General features: G+C 37.2%; 2 protein-coding genes across 4 annotated transcripts; one reads left to right on the top strand and one right to left on the bottom strand.

The window, feature by feature from the left end:
• The first annotated feature begins 1,788 nt into the window (after positions 1-1,788).
• LOC121755029 (serpin-ZX-like) lies at positions 1,789-3,534 on the top strand. The gene is made up of 2 exons (XM_042150310.1): positions 1,789-2,195; positions 2,522-3,534. The coding sequence occupies exons 1-2, from the start codon at positions 1,947-1,949 to the stop codon at positions 3,308-3,310; spliced, it is 1,038 nt and encodes a 345-aa protein (XP_042006244.1). The 5' UTR covers positions 1,789-1,946; the 3' UTR covers positions 3,311-3,534.
• A 559-nt stretch (positions 3,535-4,093) lies between these two features.
• LOC121753694 (dual-specificity RNA methyltransferase RlmN-like) lies at positions 4,094-7,249 on the bottom strand. Of its 3 annotated transcripts, none has more exons than XM_042148934.1 (8): positions 6,901-7,249; positions 6,253-6,363; positions 6,012-6,146; positions 5,409-5,513; positions 5,034-5,203; positions 4,817-4,916; positions 4,503-4,729; positions 4,094-4,290 (listed from the first exon to the last, which is right to left on the bottom strand). In XM_042148934.1, the coding sequence occupies exons 1-7, from the start codon at positions 7,159-7,161 to the stop codon at positions 4,511-4,513; spliced, it is 1,101 nt and encodes a 366-aa protein (XP_042004868.1). In that variant the 5' UTR covers positions 7,162-7,249; the 3' UTR covers positions 4,094-4,290; positions 4,503-4,510. The 3 variants fall into 3 exon arrangements, with proteins under 3 accessions (XP_042004868.1, XP_042004869.1, XP_042004870.1); XM_042148935.1 differs by having other exon boundaries at positions 4,094-4,282; XM_042148936.1 differs by lacking the exon at positions 4,094-4,290 and adding an exon at positions 4,301-4,323.
• Between the last annotated feature and the right edge of the window lie 5,435 nt (positions 7,250-12,684).

Below are 12,684 nucleotides of genomic sequence, written 5' to 3'. Positions count from 1 at the left end.
GGGAGCGGGAGCCGGTTCGGGAGCGGGGGGCGGATGGAGTCGCGGCGCGACGGCGGTTGGCCGCCGCATTCTTCCTTCCTTGCGGTCGGCGTTGGGAACCGCTCGGGCCGGCGTCGGGGCTACCCAAGTTAGCCCCGGCAAGTTGGCTAGCCACGTCTTCGGAGCCGGTGTCGGATAGGGATACCGACCTTGACCGTTTGGAGGAGCCGCTAAAGGAGGATGTTACGCCTCCCCTATACTTCAGATGCGACCACGTCTCTTGCCAAATGTTGAGGTACTTGAACGGCTTGTAGTTCATGGATTGGTAGGTCGACAAGGCAGAACTGATGATGTCGAGCTCGCTCCGGCCGCTCCCCGCCGACCGTTCTTCCTGGAGGTAATACCCCTGGAACTTTTGGATTTCTTCGGTGGCTCTGTATATGGCGTTGCGCACCATACTCTCGTTGCGCTCGATTGTTCCAGCCGGCCGGTTTTCATTGTACCGGCGACAGATGTGCCACCAATAATGATCGCCGGATTGGTTCGTGCCAATCTCCGGATCTTCGGAGATTGACAAGAACGCTTTGAACAATTGCACCATCTCCGTCGGAGTGTACGGTGTGCGGACACCGGGAGTAGGAGGAGTCGGAGTTTGGGAGGGGCTGCTCGACCTTGCTCTAGGCTCGGGTGTCCACCCGTATTGCCCTTCGGGGGCATCTTGGTTGTCGATTGGGTAAGGCTGGTAGCCACCCGGAACTTCCGAACCTTGGGTTTGAGGAGGGGCCGAATATTCCGTTTCCGGACTAGGAAATGGTTGTGAACCGAACCAATCGGGGTTCCAACCGTGGGAGCCGGGGGGTGATCGCCGTGGCCGGACATTGTTTTGTTGTAAGAGTAAGAGTGAAAGAGAGATTGAGAATTGAGAATGGAAATGAGAGAATTTAGATGAGAATTGTGTAGTGTGGTGTGAATTTTGGTGTGGAAGTGGGGGTATTTATAGATTAAAATGTGTATTTTTGGGGAAAAAATTGAAAAATAAATTAAAAGTTGGTAGAAAATGGATATAATTTTTTGGTATGTGGGAAAATACTTTTTTTTTTATTTTAATCAGATTTTTTAATTAAAATCTAATTTTTTTTAAAAAATAAATAAATTGCCAACGGCTATGCCGTTGGCCAATAGGAAACTGCCACATTGCCTGCTCGCTGGCACGGATGTGCTCGATGCATCGAGCAGTGCCGTGCCTGCGGCAAGAGCGCAAAGGCGGACAGCTCATCCGCGCCGCTGGCACGGACGGACGGACGAGCTTGTGCTCGCCGATGTGGATGCCCTAAGAGCAAACCGATGTAGAAGTCTCACTTTTTCAGAATTTTCCTTGAACCACTGAATGTCATGAATTTTTAAGGACTGTTTAATTTTTTCCCATGAAACATGGGAAGATGATTAAGATTGAAAAAGTTTATGATATTTGGTGCTATGTTTAAAGTTCATGGAAAATCTTTAAAAAAATCATGATTTTTGCAGTAGTTTTCCGTAAAGATAAAGGAAAGAAAAATACCGTTTGGTGATATTAAAAATTAAAATAGCATCACGAATTATTTTCAAATAACGCAATAGAAGTAAATTAAATTTCAAATATCGGTCATGAATATTCAACCAAGATTTTGAACTTTGAAGTCAATATGGTAAATTATCAATAGAGTGATGCCCAAGTCACGAAGCCCTACCTTTGTCTCTCACCTATAAATAAATTCCTTTAACCCTTGTGATAATAATAATGTTCATAATATAATCAATATGTCTCTTAAAACTCCCTTGCGGCGGCTGTCGACAATCTCTCTCAACAAGCAACTAGTGAAGAAAGCGACAGACAGCTTCCTTTCCCTTGCGAAGCACGTGATCGCCGCCGACAACCAAGCCAAAAACGTCGTCGTCTCGCCCCTCTCCATCCACTTTGCGCTGTCCCTATGCGCCGCAGCGGCTCCGCGCGCTCGCAGATTCTCATTTATCTCAAATCAGAGAGCGCGGAACACCTTAGTTCCTTCTACTCGCAGATTGCGACCATGATTTTCGACGAGGGCTGTGCCGGTGGGCCCATCTTGTCAACCAAAAACGGACTCTGGTTCGATCAGAGCCTCACTCTCAAGCCGGCTTTTCGAGATATTGTCCAGAATTCTTACGAGGCAGTTGCCCAACGTGTTGATTTTCAGCATCAGGTATTCAAGTTTATTCTCAATTTAGTACTATGTTGTTTTATGAGTTAACGAGGAGAGATGTTGTTTCCATTTTTAGAAACGTTTCATTTTTAATGCTACTTTTTTATCATCCGATATGATATATATAGGACAAAAAATTGTGAGATGCAAGATGTTATAAACTAAAATAGTACTACCTCTGTCTTTGAAATAGAAACTTTTGAAATCACACGTGTTTAGAAACTTTTGAAATCACACGTGTTTTAATGCATAACATAATTGCTCGCAAAAGCTATTGTTTTTTTATAGTGTTATGCTAAAAATTGTGTATCTAAATACTTTAAAAGGGAGAAAAGGCTAGGAAAGAAGTGAACTCGTGGTGTGAGAAGACAACAAATGGCCTCATCAATGAAATACTCCCACGAAATTCAGTCTCCGACTTGACAAGACTCGTCTTCGCAAATGCAGTCTATTTCAAAGGGACATGGGGCAACAAATTCGACGCAAATCTAACAAGAGATGCCGATTTCCACCTCTTAAACGGAAGCTCTATTCGCGCGCCCTTCATGACCAACTGGGATAAGCAATACGTTGGGTTCTTCGATGGCTTCAAAGTTCTAAAGCTGCCTTACCGCCATGGCAGCGGCGACACGCGCAGATTCTCCATGTGCATCTATCTCCCGGATGCCAGAGACGGGCTGCCATCTCTGGTGGAGAGAGTCTGCTCTGAGCCCGGGTTTGTGGACCGCCATCTCCCTCACGGGAAGGTAAATCTTGACGAATTCCGCATACCTAAGTTTAAGATGGGTTTCGAGTTTGAGGCGTCTAGGGTTTTGAAGGAGCTTGGAGTGGTGGGTGTTTTTGAGAGGGGTGGAGTGAGTGAGATGGTGGAGGAATCTCCGGATGGAGAGGAGCTGTGGGCTGACAAGATACACCACAAGGCGATTGTGGAGGTGAATGAGGAGGGCACCGAGGCCGCGGCTGTGACAGGGCTTTTCATTGGTGGGTCCTGTATGCAGCGGCCTCGGCCACGACCGAGGTTTGTGGCCGACCATCCTTTCATCTTCACTATTAGAGAGGATACGAGTGGGGTAGTTCTATTCGTCGGCCAGCTGCTCGATCCGCATGCTCGTTAATATTTAGTGGAATGTGAGTCTCATTTTTATATACTCCTATGTACTTTTATGCGGCAGAAAGGTTTTGACTGCCGAATGGAGTATATCTTTCTATCGTCATCCGTCCAACAAAATTAGAAAGTTAGTCTCATTTTATTTTTCATTTTTTCTTGTTATTCTCTTTTGTTATCGTACTTTACCAACTCTATTTATTGACATTATGTCATATTTTACCAATTTCGTATTAAAACTTGTATCGTCCATCATTAAGTCTATTTTTGGTGGACTGAAATGGTATATAATATGAGGCATTTGAAGTGTTGGGATAGACATTATAAACATACATTTTAGTCTGTTTTACTTTATTCTCTATTCATTATATGTCCACTTCTTTAATTTTAATGTAAATAAAAAAAATTGGTCAAAATATATATTCAGTAATTGTAATACGAAAAATATAGTGAAGTAAATATCTTGGAGGTGCAATTTATTTTAAATAAGTTACGAAAAAAACATGATTTTCGCAATTTATATTATGTTGGTGCAAGTTAAATGGTATACATATTACATTCCATGTTTTGCTAAAGTAAATAACAAAGAAGTATTTAACATAGCAAGTGGAGTATATTTCTAAGTTCCAACCCTTGGTTATCTCTTAAACTTTTACTAGCTCAAACATCAACTATTTATTTACTTGATGTAAACAGATCTCTCTTTCAAAAAATTAATCGTCTTGTCGTTTACATTATATCCAATGAAGATTAAACAAGAAGATACTAGTATGATTTAAATAAGATTATTGCGGCAAATAAAATGAAATGGCTTGATTATGATATGACCTATAACTAGGAGAACAATGGGATAGTAAGAAAGCTTTTGATACATTGCCTACTGATAATCGACCTATCGATCATGGAATGATTTCGACCTAGTTAACTCTTGATAGGCTATGCCTACTCCACAGCTCGAAAGCACCCAGATCGCGTATTTGTCCTGTGTCACTAGTCAAGTATCCATATCAACATCAGGCAGTCCTATAGGAAAAACGAGCAAATGTGAATGCGATCAAAACTGATGTCTAGATATGTATTATCACGTAAACTGATGCAAGTTAAAGTTCGAATCATGAAGTTTATGAACGCCAACAGAAATAGTTTCTGAATCTAATGATGCTTCATCAGTGTGTATGAAAGAAGAACTCAAATGATCTGACCTGGAAAATCAAATACGGAGATCTTCAATGTCTGTTAAGATATCTGGCTTTTTTATTACAAGCTGGCCGCATGCTCCACTTATGTCTTGGCCCATTTGCTTACGAATTGTTGTACGGATGTTGTAAGTGCCTCTAAGTATTTTTTGAAATTTGACGACTTTATGATCATCACTGGTACTATAACAGCTTAAAGAACCGATCGGATTAAAAGGTATCAAGTTTACAACCTGCGTGAAATCAGGGACTGGCATTAGAGTTGTGGATGAGACCTCTAAAAATTGGCAGATATTGCAACTTAGCACTTTGAAGGTTACCGATTGCAATGTCTGAAGCAGTTTGCCAAGCTGGTGAGCGTGCTGCTCCTCATCATTGACAGCGTCGAGCATTATGTACTCGATCAATATCTTTTGCTGACTACAGAAAAAACGGAATGAGTTACTCTAATCATCTCTAATAAAAATGAAAATGAGGGTGGTCATGAGATGTTGGAAAATTCAATAACTGGCATGCACGCCAAAGAAAAAATGACACCTGTTAGTCTGATATTCTCGTAGTGCATTCATTAATCTTTCCAGAGGGAAAGCCCTAGCAGCAGGCATAATCTGACAGCGGATCTCTTGAACTGGTGCATGCAGTGAGACTGCTAGATTCAAGTTTGGCATGTCTTTCTGCAGCTTGTTAATACCATGTATTATGCCAACCTATGCACAATTTAGCAATTAATTAAAATCAAGCAAAGATGGTGCCTAACAAATAACCGAGTCAATTTGTCACTTCCCATGCAAATTATGAGAAACTTTGTGGAGCTAACCCAGTGCAAAAATAATCAAGAGATCCGGAAATAGGTAGTACTACAAAATAAGATAAACATGAAAGACATTGATCATGAGGATAAATAGTATGCACCGTTGAGAGAGTAATTTTCTTGGGAGACAGCTGGAAAGGAAAAGCTGTCATGGCTCTGATAGCATCCACTACTGCCGAGTAGTTATTTAGAGGTTCTCCCATTCCCTGCTCACAACAAATAATGATATAAAAATGACATCAGTTCAAACTTGAGCTCACACAACAATCACAGCTATTACAAATGGAATGATCTTCGTTGACTTTTGATGGATAAGCAAGAACATAACTAAAGCAATATACTGAGCTCATTGTTGCAGTTTGCAGAAAGGTAAAGTTAGTCTACATGGTACTTCATACAAACATTTTAGCATAATCTACTCAACTTCAGAGAACTCAAAACGCTGCTTGCTTAACCCAGTAATGGTTTATTAAGAACAAGTACTAATTTTGTGTCCAATTGTTTATACTTGTGATTTTATGTCTTTTCATTTGCTTCTGAATCATTATACTCAATCATTGTATACAATTCTGAGCGTCCTTCAAAATAACACCAGTTACTTCCTCCACACGAAAGTCAGGAGATATCGAGTTACAGTTAGTTACTAGTAAAGCACTAAACAATTCAGTGCGATGCTAACATGTGTTATTTTAAAAGGTTTATACCATAAAGACAACATTGCGTATAGCTGATATGCGAGATGCATGAACTAACTGTTCCAGAATTTCCCCCGACGTCAGATTGCTCTTAAATCCCATGCTTCCTGTTGCGCAAAAATTGCAACCCATCTTGCACCCGACCTACAATAATAATAAATTGATAAACATTATTGCTATATAGAAATGTTCAGCTGCACAAAGAGTAGGAAACTTATAAATTTGTGATTCCATGTTCCACAATAGTTACCTGAGAGGATACACACAAGGTTGACCTAGGACCACCAAGACGAGGTTTCCCATCATATTTACCCAATCGAGTATCATATCTCATTATCACAGCCTCCACAAATTCTCCATTCTAGCAACAACAAAATGGAACCAAATGTCATTCATGCATCTAAACCAACCAATAAAATGTTACCAAAAACCGTCTTGTAATACAGGCTATGTTCTACTAAAAAATTATAACTGAACATATCCCGTTCCAAGGTAGATTCTTCTTATAATTCAGTACTTTCATTCTCAGTTTTTTCAAACAAAACATAGACTGAAAACACCAAAGATTTGTCCCAACAAGGCCTATAACAGCAGCATATACAAACGCAACCACAATTCCATAACACAAATTTCATTCACATAAGAGAATACTAAAGTTCTAGTCTCTTCAGACTAATCAAATTCGTAATTATTAAAGCATTGATGCGTTGCACTGATTCTTACAACCCATGGATTTGACCTCAATTACTTTTCAAAACCAGCAATTTAGACAAACAAGGAAAAGACGCAAGCTTTCCTCATTCTGTGCATCGAAATATACAATCACAAGAGACCACCGACAGATTATAAGCAGAAGAGTTCAGAAAAAAGCAAATTAAACAAAACTGATGGCAGTTACCTGCAATTTGATGAGGAGCTTAGTGGTGACGAGGTCGGAAGAATCTATGGCGGCATGGACAGTAGAAGTGGAGGGTTTGAACTTGGAATCGAGGAGATGGTAAGCCGCGGAGGGCAGAGAAGGGATATCATCCCATCGGCAATCAGGATTTTTCAAGACGTGTTTCCAGATTTGGGGAATGAAGTTAGGGTTTAAACCGGCTACCTCGAAATCGGATTTAATGGCGGCAACGTCGAACACCGATTTCCATTTGAACGCCATCGGCCGGCGCTAGTTCGTTAAATTAGGGTTGCGATCTTTGTTCAGTGTATTTCTTTGAATATGCAAATTTTCAAGTAGTGGCAGAATATTTTTGACGTTAAGAATTGGAAAAAAGATGGATAAAAATCATATTTAAATTTTTTTCTAATTATTTATTTTGAATTAAAATAGTGGAGTAGTACTAAATATTACTGAATAATGCGGATTAATTTTTCATTTAATTACAAAAAAAGTAGAAAAAGTTTATTCGAAAAATAAAAAATAGAAAAAAATCATGAATACTTTGAAACATATTTCAAACTTAGAAAAGAAAAACGAGAAAATAAAATAACAAACTGCACAGGTATTAGTCACTGAAATTCCAAAAATAAAAGTCGATAATGAGAAAAAATACATAAAGAGTGAAAAATCAATTACTAGAGTCGGGGTTAAATAATTACAAATATAAAATTTTACCCTAATAAACCTCAGCAAAATAGTCTACAATCCAATAAAGTTGGTCAGAACTTAATCCAATATTTTTTTTTTAATTTTGAAAAATACTTAAGTAAAGACATATTGTTTTAAGGGGTGAATTTAGATATTTTCCATTAATTTAAAAAAATTATAAATAAAAAAATTTCTAAGAACAGTGTCAGTTTTTCATGGCGACGTATTCTTCAAATTCAATTGATGTACCTGGCTGGCATATTTTAAAAACAGTATTTATTTTATTGGTGAACTTCAATTATGATCAATCTCAAAACTTTTACTAATACAATAATTTTAACATTTTTTTTCAATCATCTCTTCTTTTTGCATTTAAACGGGAAAGTTAAAATTCATGATCTTTTGCATATTTGTATCCCACATACAAAATCTATTGATTTTGGTATAAAAATGAATCATTCTCCTACATATTTTGTCCTCAACTAATTAAGTAAAAAATTAGCTATATTTAAACATTGCGGAACAAAAAAATTTATTTAAAATTCAATGGCTCGGAAGAATCATAAACGTGATAAATAAATAATTGTACACTTAGCTTGATTGTGATAGGGAGTGGAGTAGTACATAACAAAAACATTTAATTAAAAAGAAAAAAGAAAATAACAAGACCAATCCAACTGTTTTCATTTCATCTTCATCCAATCAAGCCCTGGGTGAGATTTGGCCGTAATGCCCCAATCCCTTTCCAGCACAGGAATGAGGAGAAGCCTCCAATATGTGGCTGAGTCGTATTCCTTTTTGGGTGGGAGTTGTCCCACTGTAACTGAGTCGTTTCCTTTTTTGGCAAAAAACATCAACTTTTCTTCTCTCTTACTTTACTCTCTCTTAGTTTATTCTCTCTTCATCTCACTATTTTTTTTTCTTTTCTACTTTATTATTCATTTATTTAACTCAGTTAACACAACTTTTCTTAAATCGCGTTGAAGATAAACGTCTCTATTATAGAGGGACGGAGAGAGTGATAGCTATTACTATATGAGTTTCACAACTCTTCAAAATTATATCACTACATGGAGTATATTTTATTATAGTGTATAAAATAGGATTTCAGACGTGACCTAGACCAGAAAACGTTCCCACGCACACAGGATGTTAAAACGTGTGTTTTCCATTTTTATGAAACTGCATGGAACTATACAATATCCGAAATTAGTAAATTAATTTAAAAATAGATGTTTAATTTGAAATCAGTTGGAACGCACTAATCATAAAATAAGTGGTAGCAGTTTAGCCCATTGATTTAAATGGTGCCTGTGAATTAAATAAAGTTATTGTGACATGTGGTGTTAAATTACATTGTTGTTGCAAAATTGAAGTCAAGCAGCAAGAACAACTACTCCTTTGATTTGTATAACAAGGTTATAATGTTTCCAGTTTCCACCCACTAATTGATATTTGATGTGGTGTTATACCTTAAACAAAATTTATGTAGATTTTTTTTATTCGTGACAAGTTTAAGATCGAAATTATATTTTAAAAACAAATTTATAATTCATTATAAAATGATTTACACTCATAGAGATTTATATTGTAGGACACTGAATCTCCCATCTAATAATTTGGTGACCAAAACACGGATGTGCGCACAAGACAAGTGTCTCTCTAATTTAGGGGAAAACATTTTATTACCTCTGTGTTTAGAATTTTCCTTTATAGATTATATTAACATTATTTGTTAAAAGTTTGTGTTTAAATTAATGTGAAGTTTTCGATGTAGTCTCTTTGAGATAAGGGTATATAGAGAATACTGACCCAACATTTCATGGGCCTAAAAGTAATAATAGCAAATCGTACCATCAAATATTATTCATACAAAAAAAGTTGAGACCCTAACCCTAAGGGCCCCACATCCCGGTCCGACGGTATTATTAAAACTCAATGTGGTGTGTGATCGAAAAGGGGCAGAAGCTAGAATATCATGGGCCTCTCTTTCACCAAATATAATCATTCATGGAAAGGTAATCCATTAACATATATTATTGCTTTCATAATTTTTAAACAGAGTGGTTGTTGATGAAGCGCAGGATGTGATCTGGCGATGCTCTTCAAGTGGCTTGCATTTCGAAGAGATTGCTCAACTCTTTGGGGTGATGAACCACAATTTATAATCTATTAAACTTTCGCAATTATCTTATCCATCTCTTTCGTATTACAGCACGATGTCGCAGTTCCCTTTAGCAGAAGGAGACGACCTGCAGCCATTCATGGACAAGATTTTGAATCTCGAACACGATGTAGCTGAGACTAGATTGATAATGGAGACGAGGACGAAGCTTATAAGAGGGCCCGGGATAAGATCTATGCAATCCTGCTTAAGATCGTTGAGAGGAGTTTCGATCGTTAAGGGGGAAAATGCAGGTTTGAATTTTGAGTTATTGTACCTAAAAAACACATTAATTAACTATAGTGAGACGGAGGAGTATATATTTTTGACTAACAAAGTGCACAAGTAATTACTTATCCTACTATCGATTTCAATAAATTGGGCAGGTGGAGAACGTGATTTCTCCTCTCAACCTCTTCCATACACGTACGCCATCGTGAATGAGAGTAATATAATAATAGTAGTACGACCAAAAGAGTTGATATGTCACACTCACACTCATATGATTAACTTATCATTCTAAGGGACAAAAGGTGATTCGCTCACCCCAGGCGCCCCCATAACCCGGCCCGACATCGCTATGGAGGGGTTCAAACACGGTACCTCAGCGGCCCATTAGGTGGGAGGAACTTACACTGGTAACCAGCACACAAGGAGCCACCACAGTGGTGAAACTCCCACACTGCGGCTGCCAGCATTCGATCCTGTCTGCTTAGGGACAATCTACCACCCAGTAACCAACTGAGTTAAGCCCGTGCGGGCAAATTAACTTATCATTCTAATTTTATTGATTGAGCTTCGAGAATTACTCCATCAATTTGCCGTTTGATTTCACATTTCGCTAGCTCACTATTTTATTATAAAATTAATTTGCAAAAATACGACTCAACTCAACTAACTTTTTCGATTATTATTTTTTTATAAAGTCAAACAAAATTTTAAAACTCCAATACATAAAAATGAAATATTTATTAGCGGACAAATAATATTAAATGAGTTTGAAATTCAGTTTTTTTTGGACGAATGATAGTCGTTGGTGATTGTTGTGATTGCTATACGATATACATTCCTTTGCTCTGAATTAAAAAAAAAATCAACTTGTTTGAAGGAAATAATAGAACTATGAAAGAGTCAAAGTAAATTTTAAAGAAAAGAATGACTAAAAATGACGTTTTACACGATTATTTGTTCACCTAAGTTGTATATATTTTAGGCTTATCTTTACTTAATCTGACATTTTACCAAAGATAAAAGATGTCAGTCTCATGACTAATACCCACGAGAAACACGTTGAAACAATTACATAAGTGGAGATAGCAACCTCTATAAATATACAACTATAAAAGTATCTTTCAAACTCCTAGACCATACAATAGTTTAGTTCTAGAACATTAATTTTATTTTTGAGGGTTTTAATATTATTTCAGTCGGTATCGAGTCACTACATTTTTATAGTAATCCTAGGGAGTTTTTGGGTTGCAAAATTGTTACAAGATTAAATATATAGTGTGTTTGATTCATGAGATTCAATTAGTCAACTCAATCCTAAATAGATAATCATGGAATAACTAGTCATAATTAACCCTCACAACTCAATCTTAAATTATATTTATTTTATTTTGGATATCCAACACCACCCTAGAAAATAGACTAAAACAAATTCAATGATTTGAACGATAGGCCCAATTCAATGATTTAAAACCAATAACTAACTAAACTTATATAATGATTATTGATTTCAATTACCATTAAAGAAAAATGAGAGATTTCGGAAAAAGGGGCTCAATTTGCAAGCCTTTCAAAATTTGAGATTAAATTCGTTGACCTTTTGAAATATGGGATCGTGGCGTGCGAATTTTTCGGAACATGGGATTTTCAAATTTTAATTTATTTTCACTTATTATTTCTATTATAATATTTACAAATTAACCAAATTACCCCTAATATTTATAGTACAATTTAAATTTTTTTAACTCCAATTTTATAAATTACCACCGCCACCCTCATTTTCCTCCTCCCCTTCGTTGTCGTCCACCCTTTCTCTCCGATGATCCATCTAAAAGAAATTCAATTAGAAAAACTCAAATTCCTCCGTCTTAACACGATTGCGTCCTCTGTCCGGCACACTAGATTCTCGATCTCCCGCTCTTTTTCCTTTCGATCTCCTCTCACAAAAGAAGATCTCGGCGCCTCTTCTTCTTCGTTACGGGTTGCCTTCTGTCCTCCGAGGGCAGCTGCTACTGCAGTCCGCAGTCAAACCGCTGCTGTCGCAGTTCGCCGCTGCCTCCAGCAGGCGTATATTACAACTGCTGCTCGGTGCCATTCCAGCTCGAACTGCCTCATTTTTCCCAGTTAAATTCTTAATTCAATTCCGTGTTCTTTAAGGTTTGATTTAATTTGCAGATTACATGAATGCAAATACATGAAAAAAAATTGAAATTGGATGGTGGGACATTTACAGTTAGATCAGTTAGATTAGCAAATGGTTTATGCAATTGTGAAAGAATTTGGCCTTGATGGGCGGAGGAATTGAAATGGGCGTTTTCTGCCATGAGAGCGTGGGAGGGTTAAGAGCTGGAGATGTGGTTGATGGAATAAAATAAATAAAAAATTGTGTTAAAAAATATTAGGGATACTGGTCAATTGATAAATATAGTGAAAGAAATAATATTAAAAAAGAAGTAAAAATACATAAAAAATTGAAAATACCTTATTTCGAAAAATTCACACGCTACGGTCCCATATTTCGAAAGGTCAACGAATTTAATCCCAAATTTCGAAAAGCCTACTAATTGAGCCCCTTTTTTCTGAAATCTCAAAAAAATACTGTTCTAATTTATTATTTTGATAAAATTACTTGAATATTCTTTCATTGTTTCCCGAATTAAAAACAAAGCTATTCTATTTAAAAAAAAAAATAGAAGGATTTG

This window comes from Salvia splendens, chromosome 11 (genome assembly GCF_004379255.2).
Source record: "Salvia splendens isolate huo1 chromosome 11, SspV2, whole genome shotgun sequence".
Taxonomy (NCBI): Eukaryota; Viridiplantae; Streptophyta; class Magnoliopsida; order Lamiales; family Lamiaceae; genus Salvia; species Salvia splendens.
This window is presented reverse-complemented; position numbering and strand designations above follow the sequence as displayed.